Source organism: Bos mutus, chromosome 19 (assembly GCF_027580195.1).
Source record: "Bos mutus isolate GX-2022 chromosome 19, NWIPB_WYAK_1.1, whole genome shotgun sequence".
Taxonomy (NCBI): domain Eukaryota; kingdom Metazoa; phylum Chordata; class Mammalia; order Artiodactyla; family Bovidae; genus Bos; species Bos mutus.
Genome location: NC_091635.1, coordinates 37,796,670 through 37,814,269, shown reverse-complemented (window position 1 = coordinate 37,814,269; position 17,600 = coordinate 37,796,670). Strand labels below are relative to the sequence as shown.

The following is a 17,600-nucleotide window of genomic DNA, read 5'->3' as shown; positions in this document are numbered from 1 at the left end:
CCATGTTCAGACCATCACTTCCAAGAGGAGCACATTTCTAAAAGAAAGGGAAGTCTGAGTCAGAGAATCTTTATATCCTTGGGAATCCACGCTCAGATTGAGACCACAGAGAAAGGAAGAGACTTGTTTGTGTCCACTTTAGAGTCAATGTTGGCTGTTGCCAGGAAACAGCAGGCCTCTGTATATGTCCCTCGATGTCATCCACCTGCTGAGGTTTTCACAGGACCCTGTGCAGGAGACACAATCACTAGCCCACCTCACAGGCGGTGAAACTGACCCTTGGGAGGTGATGCCATGACCCAGTCAATGTGGCCTTGTCTTGCACATCTTGTAGTGGGTGGAGCCAGGTCCAGCACCACAGGAAGCTGGAAAAGGTGACCAAGCCCAGCCATCGAGAGGCTGCTGCCTCCCCGCATACAAGGCACCACCCATCTCATCCCCAGTGGTTTGCATTGCACACAGGTTCCCACTACCCACAGAGGGGTGCAGCGGCCACAAGGACAGGGGGCAGTTCTAGCTGTGGGTGGGCCAAGGGAGACCCTTTCTCCCAGCCCCACTTGCCCTGTCTCTGGTGAAGCGCCTCAGCCTGACCACAGCCTTTCATGGCCAGTTTGTGTGTGATGCTGCCCCAGTCTGGCCACCCAGAGCCCCAACTGCCACATTAGGTGGGCTCAAGTTGGGGCAGAAGCTGTGTAGTTAGAACGTGGACAAGTCCCTTTATTTTTCCTGAGCTCTTTCTCCTTTTAATTTGAAGAGAAAAGCTGTCATCAACAAAATGGCTTTAGTGCTGCCAGCCGAGAGTTCCTCGCCTCCTGTGCCCCCACTGGCAGCTCCACCCTGACTCACCCGCTCACGGGCTCCTCTGCTGTCAGGGCCCCTGTGGGTGAGCCTGTCAGTAATGCTTCGTGGGTCCCTGTCTGCTCTCTCTCCAGGCAAGCCTGGGACCTGGCCGTGGACATCTGTCTCTCCCAGCTGCCGACCATCATCGAAGAAGGCACAGCGTTTCGGGTGAGTCCCATTTCCCCCCCTACCCAGGGCATCCTGCTTGGTCCCTGCAGCTGTTTCTCTGGCCACCTGGCCTTCAAAGCCCCTGTTTGGGTGTCAGAGACAGCCCTCACCCACCTGGGAGAAGATTTATTAGCCAGAAGCTTAAAAGATTGCTCCAACCAGGGGTTATTTAAAGTTAGATTATGAAACAGTCAGCTCTTAAAGATGTCTTCTCTGTAGTGTTGTTGTCTTGAGTCTGTTTTTCTTAGCGTGCACTCCTTGATAGCGGGTTCTCAGCCTTTCACTGTGAACAGTGCTCGAGACTCTCAGCCCTGAGGGGATGTCTGGTTGTCCTTGAGTTCATCTGGTGTCACTCGTGGCCCCTGAGGCAAATTGACTCTCCCCTCTTCCCAGGGGACTTGGCAGCAGCTCACCAAGGGTCTCCTCTTGCCTCCTTTCCCCACACAGCGCCCGTTTTTATTCAAAATTTGCTCATTTGCTGAGTGTTTGCTGTGCATCAGATACCATGTCTGGGTGCATGTGGGTGAGACCCAGTCCCTTCTCTCAAGAAACCCGTGAAAAAGAGAACAACCACCCCTCAAGTTAGAACACAGTTAGACCCCCCCACCCCAACCCTGACCCCCCAAGGGACCAGGCAGGCATTCGGGACTGGGGGTAAATGGGCTGGGGGGAGTGGAAGGAAGCAGGTGGCTCCAAGCCGTCCCCTGAAGGGGATGGAGGGTGGGGCTTGCAGGTCGGAGTTATTGGCTTTTTCTCTCCACACCGTCTTCTCTGGTCCTGTTGAAGAGACTGCAGTGGGCAGCTGTTTCCTTATTTTTAAATGGGAATTATAGTTGTATCCAATTCAAGGAGCATGTGAGGACTGGAGGGCAGAGCCTGGCACATGGTACCTGCTGGACATGAGGGTTCCTGACCTTTGGTGTAGTCACACAGCTTTGACCGAGGTCAGAGGCACGCACATCTCACTGCAAAGGCTTTTCATTTTTAGTGCACATCACGGTCATCAGGGAAGCTTTGAACCTTACTGAGTCGGGGGCCTGGGTGGGGGTGGGGGTGTGTGTGTATGTATATCTCAGGGGGTGTATGTGCATGTATATTTGTGTGCCTGCATGTATTTTTGGGGTATGGGTGTGTGTGTTCTCTGTCGGGTGTGTGTACATGTGTGCATATCTGTGGGGGGTGTTTCATGTGTGTGTGTGTTAACCCCTCAGATGATTTCAATGCCTCCAAGACTGGGGTACCTGGACTACGAGGTCCTCCCTCCCAATTTTGTCTTATCTTTTGTCCCCTCCTTTATTGCTGGAATCTTTCCCATTTTATTATGAACGTTTTCAAACCTACAGCAAAGTTGGAAGAATTCTGCAGCAAGATCCTGTCTGCCCCCCGCTGGGTTCTCCACCAGCGTTTGCAGTGCCCACTCCAGCAGCTCCCGCACCTCCACCCACCTTTCCTTTAATGCGCTGGGAGGAAGCCAAAACTGGCCTTGCATCTTGAACCCAGAAGTGGGAGCTGGCAGGACCTTCACGTGTCTCCCACCCATGTATTTGATGTTGCCGGGGAACCCTAATCCCTGAGGCAGTGACAAGTCCCCATAGGGAACAGTCCTGGACCCCTGCCCCTCACGAGCTCCACCTACACAGGGACAGGGCTGTTAACACATGCACACGTGTTTGGGAACCTCGTTCAACTCGTGCTTTTTTGTGCTCTGTGCCTGATTTTCCTTTTACCGTCGGGGTGGGAGCTGCACACTCCAGGGTAATAAAGTCCCACTGTTCCATGTCCTCACCCCTCCTTCCAGTGCCAGGCCTCCTTTCAAGGGTCTTCAGCCTCATTTCCCATCTCCTGGATTCAGGATTCTGCCTCTGGGAGCAATGTCACCAAACTGTGATGGGGAGGGATTCCTGACAGAGCCACATGCTGGCTGTTTTATTTAGTTTCCATTCTTTTAAAAGCATAACATACACAGAGAAGACTGCAGGCATCGTACTGTGCAGCTTGATGAATTTACAAGTTGAGTGCAGTCACATACCAGCACCCAAGTCATAACATCAGCAGTCCCCTGAGGCCCCACTCTGGCCACTGCTTTCTCCGGGGCACGTGCTGCCCTGTCCAGTTTGTATTTTGGTAAATAGAATCCTTGTGTCTGGCTGCTTTCACTCAACACTATTAAATCTGTGCATTCATAGCTCATTCCTGTTATAGCCCAGAAACCTCAAAGCTCACAGTCCATCCTGTGGACCTCACAAATTGTCCTGACTACTGCCCAACCAAGATACTGGTGCCTGAGGCAGAAAGAGAAATCAGTCATGTTGGGCCTGTCTTTATATGAAATTTTGATATTTTTTTCATAATGGATTTTTACCTTTATTTTTATTTTCTTAAATACTGCTTTAAATTCCTTTTTTTTTTTTAACCTCAGTCACTGTGTTTTTGGTGTCCCCCTAAGTTTTGGGCCTAGGTGGGTGGGCAGGTGTGGCCAGGTGCTGTTAATCCCTTGTGCTTGGGTACATTAGTGTCAGGTGTGCACTTGAGGAATGAGATTTCTGGTTTCCAGTTGTGCATATTTTTAGTTTCAGTAGGAAAACTGCTGGATAGTTTTCCAAAGTGGTTGTGAGTCAATTTTCAGTCCTTCCCACGATATATGAGAGTTTGAGTTGTTTCATGTCCTTGTCAATGCGTGATGTTTTCCACCTTTTTTTTTTTCCCTTCTGGCTTTTCTGGTTCCATATGTAATGGTGTTTCATTGAGATTTTATCTTGCATTTCCCTCATGGATAATAGTATTGAGCCCTGTTTCATATTTTTGTTGGCTGTTTGAATATCCTCTTTTATAAGTTGCCTGTTCAAGACTTTTGATCGTTTTTCTTTTGCATTATGTTTTTTATCAGTTTGTAGTGGTTCTGTTTATACGCTGAATACAAATCCTTTGTCACACATTGTGAATGCTGGTGGTGGTTTAATTGCTAAGTCAGGTCCGACTCTTGCAACTCCATGGATTGTAGCCTGCCAGGCTCCTCTGTCCATGGAATTCTCCAGGCAAGAACACTGGGGCAGGTTGCCATGTCCTTCTCCACGGGACATTCCTGACCCATGGGTTGAATCCATGTCTCTCTTGTCTCCTGCGCTGCAGGCAGATTCTTTACCAGCTGAGCCACCAGGGAGGCCCGACACACGTTATGTATACCTTTTTTCATTCTGTAGATTTCATTTTCACTTGTTTGATGTTTTTACTTGGTGAACAGAAGGTTCTTGTTTTACCATACCCAGCTTACCAATGTTTTTCTTTTATGGTTAGGACTTGTACCCATGTAAGAAATCTTACTTATTATGAGACAGCCAACATCAGTGTGTTTGGACCAGGGTCAGCAGGTGAGAAGAGTAAGAGTGTGTTGATATGAAGTAATTATCTTCCGTCCCCAAGGTGACAGCACAAGACAGGGTGGACTAGCCTTTGGGGTCAGGTGTGGCTCCTTGTGCCCAGAGATGGCCTTTCTGCTCTCAGTCCGTCACGTCTGGTGCCTGTTTTCAGACCCCTTCCAACCCATCTAACACGTGGGCTGACCACCTGTGTTGGAATCATCCCCCTGAGGCCCAGGCCACGTAGTCACGTGACTCAGAGCCTCTGCCCACGAGCTGTGAGCTCTGCTCCAGAACACTCATCCCGGGCTCTGTGTCTTCCCCTCAAGAATCTACACGGTAGCTCTGACACACCGGGAGGTAGTCTTGAAGATTTGGCCCAAAACATTAGCTCTCTGTGAATCATCTCAGACACTCACAGGGCAGCTCTCGAGCTGTTCTGTGAAGTGTTACTTAAAATGCTGAGCCACGCTTATGCTAGGGACTGAGCTGGTTTGTCACCATCTCCGCAGCTTTAAAAAGCATGACAAACCTCACAGCACACTTCGATGAGAAGGGCTTTTCCCTCTTTGTCAGCTTTAGGTGAAAAGATCAGGAGTGTTTGTCTGTCTTTGGGGACAGAGCAGCTTCTGCAGCAGTGAACCACATGTTTGTATCCACAGGGTAAAACCAAAGTGCAGGAAAGGGGGAGAGGTGGAATTACCTGAGTTTCCCAACTCCCCTTCCCAGACTGAAGGTCCCCCTCACTCAGTACAGCTGGGGAGGGGGCACCTAACAGGACTATTGTTTTTAAACCAATCTGTGAATAACTCACACTTAACAGGAATATCACGTTGGGGGCTCCATTCCAATCCCCAGGTTGCCCTCCAAATTTGAGTAACTTCATGTATCCTGACTTTGCAAGAACATGAATTCCTGAGTGTGAAATTTCTCTGCCCAATTCTCACACGACATTGACTTCTTTACAAGGGGCACCACAGCTCTGAGCCCCAGGCCCCTCTACAGAGGGCATGGCAGGAGCGCCCCAGTCTGGCTCCCAGCCTCACTGAGCCCACCTCACCACTTGGAGTCCTCTACGAGCACATGTCCACATGTGCCAGAACCTGGGGTCAGAACCCACATCCCTGCCTTCCCATCCACCCTTCCTCTCCCTCTGGGGAACAGTGTGGGCAGAGTGGGTGGGAGGCAGAGATTTGAAATTCTGTTTGGGGCTCACAGACGATAGAGCTGCGTATTAAGTGGGGATGACCGTGTAATACAGAAAACCCAGCAGTCCTACCGCTTGGCCTCTTGGTTCTCAGAGACCTTCCGAGGGCCTAGGCCCCCTCCTACCTGAGCCGCTAATCTGAGGTTTCCCTGGTCCCTGTCATCACCACCAAAGTCATCCCCTCTGCAGGGCTTTCGAGAGGACAAGCCACCCTCCGCACCCCTGTTGCCAGGCTGGGGAAGCCCACTGTAACCTGCTTTTGTCACTGCCCTCCAGGGGCCTTAGACGCTGCCTAGCAGCTGCCCAGATATGTCTCCTTCATTCCTTCCTGTCCCCTCTCTGCCCTCCATCCACGGCATCTGCTGCCTTTCCCACCTCGCTGAGAAACAGGAGCAATAGAGAGAGCCTCTGAGTCCCTCCACGCCCATTTCATCCCTACATCCCCTCCTATCTGTGTCCCTCCCGGAGGGCTCCTGCTCCCTGGTGCCTACCTGCCAGGGCTCTCGCCCAGTACCTTCTTCTCCATCAGCAATTCCCCCTCTTACAAAATATGCCCTTTTCTCCCACCTTTAGAAAGAAATGCCTGGTCACATGATCCTATCCGATCCCTTCCCCTTTGCAGCCAGATTCCTGCAAAAAACTATTCTTGAGTCTCTAAATCATCTTCCCTTCTGTTTGAACCTAGTCCAGTTGTCCTTCTGCCCACTACCACAGCCCCCCCAGAACATTCTTAGTAGTCAGTCTCCAGGGCCCTCATGTCATGGTCAGCCCTGGACCTTGGTCCTGCCTGACCCTCAACATCATGACATGCTGGTGCCAACCACAGCCTTCAGCTAAATCACTCTTCCCTGGCATCCTGGCTGCTGCCTGCTCCTGCTCCCTCTACTGGCCTTGCCCTAGTGTCTCCACCTCCTTGGCCTCTTGCTCTTGGGGTGCTCCAGGGCTCAGCCCGGGGTCCCCACTCTTTCTCACGTTATAAACGAGATCTGTCTCTCCAGCCCAGACCCGTCTCCTGAACTGCAGGCTCATGAAGGCCATTCTCCCCCTCCCACCCCACCCCCTGATGTCTTACTTGGGTGTCCAGGAGGCGCCTTAAACACAATGCATCTCTAGGTTGAGTTCTCCACGTGCTTCTCCGAAACATGCTTCTTTTGGTCTTCCCACTTCAGGTCACAGGACCCCATTTCCTAGTGTTTAGACCTGTGGTGGTGGTGGTTTAGTCACCAAGTCACCTAAGGTTATGGGACCCCATTTCCTGGTGTTTAGACCTGAGGTGGTGGCAGTTTAGTCACTAAGTTGTCTCTAACTCTTGACATTCCATGGACTGTACCCTACCAAGCTCCTCTGCCCATGGGATTTCCCAGGCAAGAATGCTGGAGTGGATTGCTATTTCCTTCTCCAGGGGAGCTTGCCCACCCAGGGGAACTCAGGTCTCCTGCACTGCAGGGGAATTCTTTACCAACTGAGCCACCAGGGAAGCCTGTTTAGGCCTGAGCCCCAGCGTTAACCTTACCACAACCCTTCTCTTACCCACACCCAGTCTGTCCGTGAGTCCTCTGACTCTGCTGTATGAAACATCCCAGCCTGACTGCATCTCACTGCTTCCTCTGCCATGGCCTGGATCTGCGGACTTTCGCCTAAGTGGTAGCCGGGCGGAGTTGGGGCCTCACAAAGACACATGACTGAGTTGATGGTGGGGGGTATGTTTAGGCAGAGCCGGGTGAAGAAGGGGGTCCCTGACTAACCCATCTTGCTTGTCTCACAGCACAGCCCCTTCTTTGCTGAGCAGCTGACCGCCTTCCAGGTGTGGCTCACCATGGGTGTGGAGAACAGGAACCCACCTGAGCAGCTTCCTATTGTCTTACAGGTGAGTGTCTGCAGGTGGACCAGATTGGCCCAGGGAGGGAGCCAGAGAACCCCGCAGCCTCCCAGTGAGGGGACTGGTTTATTGGGGCTGAATATGTGTGAGTGTGTGTGACAGCCCCCATGCTTTGTAGCTGATGAGTCCTTGCTCTTCCATGGCTCCCCTGGCGAAATCACTGCCCCCTCCCTCAATTAAACACTGATCTGGGTCGTCAGCTGCTCTCTCGTCTGCCCCCAGAGCTGCTGTCAGTGTGCTGTGCTCCGGCACTGTTCGTGGTGTCAGCATCCCTTCTCTTTGGAAGGATGTGAGATGCAAATCAGCCGCAGAGAAAAGGGGAGAGACTGAGCCGATTACACACACAGGCCGTCAGCACCTGTGCGTTGGTCGTTTCCGGGGGGCTGTGCCTGAGGGTGCTGTGGGCTGTCAAGTTCAGTCACCACGTACCTTGTGTCACTATTCTCGCGGCAGTTGGTGCCCCGCGAATGGTTTGGGAGGTCAGTTCTGTGGGTCTCACCCAGCTAAGTTTTGGGTTACTGAGATGGCAAAATACCAAAGTTCATCACAGGTAGGAGTTTTCACAGAACTTTTGTTTCAGTTAATGTGTATTTATGGGGCAGGTGTAGGGACCAGACTGTGATGTAAGGAGGGCTGTTTTACTCTTAGTGTCAAATGAGATTTAAAACCACTGTCAGTATAGACACCAAGGCCTGATAATTCACTTTAGGCCCTGGAAAAAGTTGTGTACAGTGGTGATGGGGCAGTTGAACCTTGGGTAAGAACTGTGGGCAGTTGTGGGAGGGGCCGGGCCGCAGCAGAAAGGGGTGGGCATTTACATCTGCACCCAGTTAGGAAGCAGGGTCTTAAATTCTGAGAGCTGGCTGGGAGGACCATCACCTCCTCCCCCAGAAAGCTGCTTAGGTTGCTTTGCCTAATCATCCACCTGCCTGAGGACAAGGCTTTGCCCCTCCTCCCCACAAGGAGGGCTCCACTTTCTCACCAGGCCACTGAGCACATCACACAGAAGCCCTGTCTGTCTTCACTGGCCCAGGCATGTGTTCTGAGCTGATTTCTGGCCCACGTGGAGTGTGGCGGCCCCCCTCCCCACATGGTCTGCTCTCCTGCTCTGTGCCTACTGCATGGTGGCCTGCGAAAGTGGTCTGCCTGCGACAGAACTGACATCTCAGCGGACTCAGGACTGTGTGCAGGACCCAGACAGCGAGCAGTGAGAGCAGGGTGTACAGTTGTGAAACGCCAACACACAGCCTGTCCTCGCGGCTTGATAATCAGCTGGGGTAGGCTGTTGGCCAGGATCCTTCCCTGGAGATATTTTGGTGCTTTTAATGTATTATGGCTGCTGCTTTTCTGACATTATGAAAAGAATGCAGAAATTATTGGTATTCCTCATGTGTGCTTCTAGATTAGTTTAAGACTATCCTGAGTTCTCAGGGTAAGCTATCAACAGATTTTCAAAACAAAACCAAAAAAAGCAACAATAACAACACAACAAAGAACACTGTCTATTTGGCAGGAGCCCACGAGTTCTCATCAAGTGGAAGGCCAACGGGCAGGGCTTTGGGATGGCAGTGGCTGATTGGGTGTGCTGAGCTCCCCAGCAACTAGGGTCCCCCAAATTTTCATAAGAGGAGACTGTGGCCAGTCTCCACTGACCTTCCCATTGTTTCAGTAATGGGATGGATAAAACCTTTCCAAGCAGGGACACACTGCCCAGCACTCTGCAACCAGCCAGGCAAACAACCTTGTTGTAAACGGCCCCCTGTTGACTTTTTCTTTAATGTCCCATTTACAACCCACATTCCCCCAGGAAAAGAGAAGACCCAACTTGCTAATACCAAAATGAGGGAATAACTGAAAGAAAAGGGGCATCTTGTGTGCAATCTTTCCATCAAACTTAAATCATAGTTTCCTCATCATTCTGGGGGTTCTGTCTGGGCTATGCCCCGCCTGGATCAGTGCAGTAACCTTGACTTAACAAGAAAACCCAACACAGTGCAAAGGAGCCCTCGCTTCATTTGGGGCAGCCTGTGGTATCTATCCGCTTCGTTCTCTTTAATTCAGTTATTTTGCCAGAACCCCGGCCCCATCATCTATCACTTATCCCCAGAACCTTGGCAATTCAGAAATGTTGCTGAAAAGAAAGAGAATTTTATTTTGTTTTATTTGTTTTTAATCCACCTTTCCTCCAGATAATTATCTAGTCATCTCAACATAATTTGGCGTTTCCCTAATAATTTGAAACACTGTCAGCACATCCTGTACATGTATGTACTTATTTCAACATTTTGAGAGAGAATTTTAATACAGAGACATCACAGCTTTTCCGTCCCTGCTATTTTTCCACTACCAGCAAGCGTTTTGTCCACCCGGAAGTTCAGAGGCAGTCACTGAGGACCATCAGAGTGAAATGAACTGTCCCGCAGGGCAGTGGGTCTGCAGCCCCTTGTGTAGATGTAAGCATGAGTCTACACTTTTCCTGACCAGCCCTGACATCCTTTTTCACCTTTTAAAAATATAAATCAAGAAGGATGGCAAGGAAGATTCTCGAGCCCTGCCGCACCACAAGGCCTGGCCTGTGGTCTCATGGTCTGACAACCCTGCCTGGACTCGACATCACTGTCTGCCCTCCCTGGTGGCCCGTGTACAAACAAGCCCAAGTTAGAGTAGGAAGAATTAGTGTCATGGAAAAGAGAGGAAAGAGAGGAATTTTACAAGATTCCGTGTTAGGACCTTTCCACAAAGTCAGTATGGGCATTTCATTAGGAAACCCTCTTGGCTTTCATGGCATCATCTACAAAGAGAATTTTTGGTCTGAAAGTACAGCATTATTATTGGATGGCAGCAGGATAGTAAGTGGACTGTTATTACTACACATATTACCTACATTGGTGGCTCCAGGATCTCTGATCATCAGATTCCCGGGTGCACCAGGCCAGAACTAGAGCTTGAGAATCTGGATTTTCATAACCAGCTTGAGCCCGTGGTCCCAGCCCAGAAGCCTGAGTGTGCCTTTTGTGTACAAGGTGCATGAAAAGCAGTTGCCCTAGCAGCTCTGTTTTAGTTTCAGTGTTGATGTCACCACCACCAATCTTTAGTTTGGATTGCCACAGACAGAAAGAAATCCCAGTAACTCATTTAGTTCACCGACATTTATCTCTGTAATTTCCCCAGGACCTGAAGCACATTGAAACAGGAATTTTTATTTTTTAAGTGCAAATACAAACAAACAAAAGCCAGTTCTTTTTTTTTTAAGTAATTTTAATTTATATTGGCCCTCAATTTTGTTTTAAAATGTAAATCAGCGGAAGGAAGGGGTAATGTTTAGAAAAGCCAGTACCTGACATTTTCCCCAGGGCTCGTTATTGATGCCATTTATTTTCCAACAAAACATCAATACCCACAGCACAAAATCCTGCATTGCTGATGGTCTTTGAGTCTCTGAGACAAGTGAGCTGTCTATTGGTGCTCTAATGTGTGCTTCATCACTGTGGACAGCAGAGTCGGAAGAGATGGAGTTGCAGCGGTGACGGTGACGATTTCCATTTTGCTTTTGCCATCTGTAAATAAGACGTTGCAATGGAGACTTTTTACTGCTGGTTAGTGCACATGAGAAATAAGCAATACAAACTACCCATGCATTAGGTTTCTTGGCCCACATTGCCATTTCTTCCACTGCAAATTGCTGCTATTTACTTGAAAACCCAGAGCTTTATTCAAGTTGACAGTGTTTTAAATAACAAAGGGAATCAGAAAACAGAATCTTTACAAGTGCTAGATGTGTCTCATGTCTTTGATTTTTGATGAATTACACCTTATTTCACAAACCTAATAAATGAAAGGTTCTGCTTGCCCTAGAAACTTGAACCTCTGGTGGTTCCATTTTCTTTAAAAAACAAAAGAGGGAATGCCCTGGCGCTCTAAGGGTTGGCACTTGGCGCTTTCACTGCCAGAGCCCATGTTCAGTCTCTGGTCAGGGAACTAAGGTCCCATAAGCCGCCCAGCACAGTAATAAACAAATAAATAAATAGTCAATCAAATCTCTTCTGAGAGGTGGAGCCATCCTGTGCTGAGCATAACGGTCATCACGCTGTAACATCACAGAAACGGTAACAATCATCACACCAGACAGGCTGCATCTCATTTAATTCTGGAAATTACATGTTATCATCTCCATTCTTCTCGATGATGAAACAGAAGTGTCCAAAGGTAGTGGTTTAAGCCACACTGTCAGGAAGTAAAAGAGTCAGGTCAGCCTGACTCCAAATCCCACACCTTACCACCGTCTAACCTTGCCCTCCACGGCTGCCTTTCTGCCATGGTGGCACATGATAACCCACGAGTTAAACATGCAGAGGGATCAGGTCCTGTTCAGATAGGCCCCTGTGAGCAGCCCCCACATAACCTCTCCCAACAGCTTCTTTATCAGAGAATCTTAATTTCTCCAAACATTAAACGAACCACTTGAGCATCCATCTCAAAAGAGTGATGTGGAAACAGGCTTCAAACCAATGGGAGATGACATTTCAGTGGCTGAACCCAGCCACCTCCACCTCCCTGACCCCTGGGCTGCCTGCCAGGTGGACATGCCTGCTCTCAGCTCCCCTGCAGCCACGGGCCACACTCCCATGTAGGGAAGCTCCCCAGCATCCCTATCAAAAACCACTCCTCGGGAGCCTCGTGCTGCCGGGACCCCCTCCCCTCTTTCCACTCCCTCCAGCCTCTCTCGCTACCTCCTCTGTCCCCTACCTGCTGACCCTCCTGCACCCTCAGCCTCTTCCCACCTGCTCGTGTTTGCCCCTCAGAGGGGCGCCCCTCACACCACTGCTCTGGTGGCACCATTTCCTCACCCCTGTTCAGTCCCTCCACCACTGGCCACATCCCTGCAGCCAGAGGGTCTGCTTCCTGAGTCCTGCTGCTGATCCTGCCCGCCCCCCGCAGCAGGTACATGGTTCAAACCTCCTGTCCCCTCTCCTGCCTCCTGTCCCGTCCCTCACCAGTTCCTCCACCCAGCTTCCCCCTTGGCAGACCGCCCCAGGCTGGCTGGCCTATCCTGCCCTGTCTTTTCTCTTGCCTCATCCCAAACCTTATCTTCCAGCGGCTCCTTTCCCTCACCCACCTTCCCCCTCCACCAGCAGGCTCTGGGTCGTGCCTGCCGGCTGTCTTGGAATCTATTTCTCCCCATCAGTCTTGGCCGTGGTCAAGTCCACCCATCCTATCCTTCCAGTCAGCCTCCTGCCAGCCTGTTGCCCACAGCGAGCACAGTGGGCGGGCCCCTCTGCTGCTCTTCTGAAGAAAAGCTGAAGCCCTTAGCTTGGTCTGCAGGTCCAGCTGGCTCTGGAGCCTCCCTGTCAGCCTGCCTGCCTGCCTCCCTCAGACACCCCGCTTCCTCTCAGACACCCTGCTTCACCAGCCCCTCTGCCTGAAGCCCAGGAACCCCACACTTCGCCCACTGGGAGGGAGAGCCTTCAGACCCCGAGTAGGGAGCGGCCGCCCCCAGTCATCTGTTCACCATCACAGTGGTTATTGCGGTGTGGATGCGGAATGTCTGTCTCTGGGCCCTGCTGTGACAGGAAGGCTCCTGCTGTTCCCAGTCACCCCCAGCACTGTGTCCGCACACAGTAGGTACCCCATACCCACTTTGGATGGCTGGGAACACAGTAGGTGCCCCATACCTGATGGCTGGGAACAGTGGTGGGCAGAAGGGCCCTGCATCACAGGACTCTGTACACATAATCCCCATGTTAACACCATGAGAGAAGTCAATATAAATGACTCCATTAAAGCTCAAAACTTTGATATACCACAGGACAAAAGAAAAACATGTGGCTGAGGTTGCTCTTTTTCATTTAAAAAGAATCCTTTCATATGAAAAAGAAAAAAGTAAAACATTTAAGTAGGAAAATAAGGACATACCTGGCTGGTTTACTAGAGAAATAGCCAATTAACCTATGAAAAAATATTCATCCTCACTTGTAATCAAGGAAATTCAAATTAAAAGAGCATTTTATTATTAACTGTCATGTTGGCAAATAGTGTAACATGGGCTAATATTTTCCTGGGAGCTTTTAATTTGATATTTAATAAATCCCTCATGGTTGAGTCTTGTGTTATGAATTAGGAAATTAAAGTTCAGAGAAGTTATGTGCCCAAGCCTGCGTAACCTGTGAGTACCAGAGCAAATATGTCCTGCTGCCTGGTAACCAGCTGAGGCTTGGCAGGTGGGCAGATGGGCAAGTTTGTTCAGCTGGAGGACAATCTGGTGATATAAATGTGGGTGCTCTGACCCTCTAATTTTACTTCTCAGGTTTATCCTAGGAGGAAGGTGGGGAGGAAACCATATAAATGTGCAGAGATGTACCTGTTAGTATTTTTATCATAGCATTTTTACAGTAACAAAAATGTATTAATAATTTAAAAATCTAGCAACAGGGAGATTATTTAAATGAATTATGCACATTTACAGAAATGCACTTCTATACTGCCATTGGCAATGATATGATCAAACATATCTAGGGTTGTGGAGTAAGACTGACAGTGCCTCATTTACTCATCAAGGAGATGAGAAATACAATAGTATCATTGAATTTAGAACAAACAGGACATTATACCTAGAGAACAGCATCTAGGAGTGAACGGACCAGTGTTATCAGTGAATATTTTCTTAAACACCATTAGAAAGTGTCTGTTCTAATAGTTCCTACAGTGCGCACATCATTTACGCGCGTTACGCTCCAGAGCCGGCTGGACCTGCAGACCAAGCTAAGGGCTTCAGCTTTTCTTCAGAAGAGCAGCAGAGGGGCCCGCCCACTGTGCTCGCTGTGGGCAACAGGCTGGCAGGAGGCTGACTGGAAGGGTAGGATGGGTGGACTTGACCGCGGCCAAGAAATGGAGTGTTCCCAGCCTGAGTAAGGTGTGAGCCGTGGAGAAAGGGGCTCCCGCCAACCCGGGTAAACAGCTCCTGGGGATGCTCACCCAGGGTCATGTGGGGTACCTTGCAGTGACGCTGCCTCTTCTCCCTTCCAGGTGCTGCTGAGCCAAGTGCACCGGCTGAGAGCCCTGGACTTGCTGGGAAGATTTCTGGACCTGGGCCCCTGGGCAGTGAGCCTGGTGCGTGCTTCCTGCATCAGCAGGGGAGGAGTCAAGGGGGCACCAACTGAGGAATCAAGGGTCCTTGGCCATGCAGCCAAGCGTGACTGTGGGGGTGGCCATTAAATCCGCAAGGCCCCCATGGACCTCTCTTTGCACCTTCATTGTCATGTTGTGGGGGGCCCTTTCCCATCCGCTGTTAGGCGTCACCTTTGTGGGACAGAAGGTGTCCTTTAAGAACATTCTCTAGGGAGGGGCTCGCCCCTGTCACACCAGGAAGCTGGCAGCCTCTGGGCTGGGAGCCACACGTGGTGCCTGTTCTCCTGGAAGCAGCCTGTGAAGCCTCACTCACTGTCCTTTCACTCTGGTTTTAGGCACAACTCTGAAGCACTTTACAGTCATTCATTCTACGGAGAAGTAGAAACAAAACACTGAAAAAAATAGAGTCAAAAGTGACCCATTTTTCCACCACACATATCACCAGGGAAAGAGATCAAGAGGGACCTAGAGATAAAAGGGGATTCAGGAGACCCACCACCAGCTGCAGAGTGTGGACCTTATGGGGCTCTGTTTGCAAATGAAAGTTTGAAAGTTGGAATTTGAAAAATTAAAATTCAAGAAACAGAAAGTTTACATGAACTGAATGTTTTATATTATTAAAAAATAATTGTGACTGTTCATTTTCTAGGTGTGGTAATAGTATGTGGTCATATTTTCATAAAGGAGACTTTATTTTTTGGAGAGAAACACTTAAGTGTTTACAAATGACACTGTGTGATACCTAAGTGGGGGCTTCAGAATATTCAGGAGAGGACAGTGGGCGGGGCCAGCCAGGATGCCACACCCTGTGGTTTGACAGCGTTGAAGCTGGGTGAAGGGCACACGAGAGCTCAGCATGTTGTTTTACCTCCGTTGATGTATGTAAGTTGTTTCATTATATACTGTCAACCAAGAGTGATAATTGATAGTTCAGCAAGAAGGAGAAGAGGGAAAACCTAAAAGTTAGGAAGACTGCACGAGCTCTCCTCACTGGCCCACTTCCACTCCCAGGAGCCAGCAGGGAGGCCATGTGTGACTCAACATGGGGAGACTGGGGTGGAGGCTTGGCGTGTCTCTTACCTTGTGGTCTGCATGTACTGGTGCAGCCCAAGCAGGCAGGCCTGGGTCGCTTCCAGGAGAAGAATCGGAGGTCAGGGAGGACAGCCCTGCCCCTCCCAGTTCTCTGTCCATGCTGAGGGCGCCACATGCTTTGCTCCCTCCAGCGTGGGGCTCACATGCTCTCTTTCACAGGCGCTGTCTGTGGGCATCTTCCCCTATGTGCTAAAGCTGCTCCAGAGCTCAGCCAGGGAGCTGCGGCCTCTCCTTGTCTTCATCTGGGCCAAGATCCTTGCCGTGGACAGTGTGAGTAATATCTGTGTCCCCCCACTGCCACAGGAGAGCTGCTGAGAGCAGGTCGGGGGGCCTGGCACTGCTATCCACGCTCCCTCCTCCTGGCCTCATGCCTTCCATGGCCTCCCTCCCTCCCAGGAAAGGCATTGCTTCCCCTTGGCCCAGTCGTGGTCTGTCACACTGGCCCTCGGCTCACCTGTTGTCTCTGTGCACTGCCCCTTCCCCACCCATAACCACCCCTCCAGCCAGTGACCCTGCCCGATTCCTTGTTGACTGGTCTCCCCAACCAACTGATGCTTTTCCTTCCCCTGCCCTGACCCTAGCAACAGTCCCATGGAGGCCCCAGCTGTCACCTGTAAGGCTTGGGCCATAGTGCTAGTCACTTCTCAGCCATGACTGCCCAGCCCACGTCTCCAGCTCTACTCCCAGCAAGCACCTTCCCACCCCTGTCCTCATGCCTGCGGGCCTGCAGTCACATGTCTGCTGCTGAAGTCCTTGGCAGGACCTTGTACTCAGAATCGTGCTGAAGGCCAAAGGTATTGCAAAGCTCAGCTGTCCCTGCCCTCAGCACTGTCCACTGGCGACCAAATCCTCTGCTGTGAATACACACACCTGCCTATCACAAGGGTGACTTTTCAAAAAGTGGGGAAATCTTATGGGCAGGGCTGCATTTGTGTGCCTCAGTGTCACAGAGATTATAACGTTAACCCAGGTGGGAGGGGGCCACTGACCCAGCTGCTCATGAATTCACATCCAGAGGGAGTGGGGGTGGCCATGTAGGTGAGAACCAGTGGTCAGGAAGAGCCAGGGTAGGGATGCCAAGGTGACAGGAGGGCCAGGTGGGTTCTCGAGTTTGAACCTGTGTGGCGGGAGGGCTGGTCATGTGACAGTGGCCGGGGGTGGGGGGCGGTGCAGGGAGCATTCACGGGACCACTGGTGATGCAGCCTGTTCCCATTGATTGCTTAAGCCAGCCATTTTCACCTCCCCCAGCCATCACATGCGTCTCTGTAAAGTTGTGGTAATAACGCTTCCTACAGTGTGGTTGCAGAGATCAGGACCACAGTGTGTGTGTAGTTCACACAGTATGTAAAGCAGTTTTAGAAATTTTAGTGTGAAGGGAGTAGTGATAAAACTTCATTCCTACCCAGCCTGCCTCCGCTGTACTAAAGCCTTTTGTTGCCGATCTGAAAGCCTGGCCTTGGGGCTCAGGAAACTGTATCAGTTGGTCACTTCTACTTTGCCCTTCATCAAATTTAACTGAAGAGCCAAGCTACCACGTAAAGAAGAGGGCTTTTCTGGGGACGTTACTTCAGAACCTTGTTTCTCTCCCACTTCAATACCTTTGTCATCTATATCATGTGTTGAGAAGTTCACTGGCACTGTTCTTGCCATTAGGGACCATGTGCAGAGGTTCTGGATGCATCAAAGGGCGAGACGACTGCGACATGAAGCCCAGTGTGGGGAGAGGGGCAGAAAAGATGTCCCCTTCTCCCCGAGCCCACAAGGGTGATGGTCGGCCACCTGAACCTGCTTCTCAGGGCCACCAGTGCTCCAGAACACGTTCAGTCAACTGCAGTTCGTACTCACCAGGATTTGAGTAGCGTTTAGCACCTGGAAATAGAGAGTATCTTTATTTTTAGTCTTCAGAGTGTCTATTTCTGCTTTAATCTTTTT

General features: G+C 50.4%; 1 protein-coding gene across 2 annotated transcripts in view; it reads left to right on the top strand.

Annotated features, from left to right (window-relative positions):
• RPTOR (regulatory associated protein of MTOR complex 1) overlaps positions 1 to 17,600 on the top strand; it is a 324,545-nt gene that overhangs the window by 230,644 nt on the left and 76,301 nt on the right. For both annotated transcript variants that reach the window (XM_070390212.1, XM_005907642.3), the window contains exons 10-13: positions 933 to 1,008; positions 7,337 to 7,438; positions 14,474 to 14,557; positions 15,827 to 15,937. In XM_070390212.1, coding sequence (XP_070246313.1) covers positions 933 to 1,008; positions 7,337 to 7,438; positions 14,474 to 14,557; positions 15,827 to 15,937 — 373 coding nt within the window. The remainder of the gene's footprint in view (positions 1 to 932; positions 1,009 to 7,336; positions 7,439 to 14,473; positions 14,558 to 15,826; positions 15,938 to 17,600) is intronic.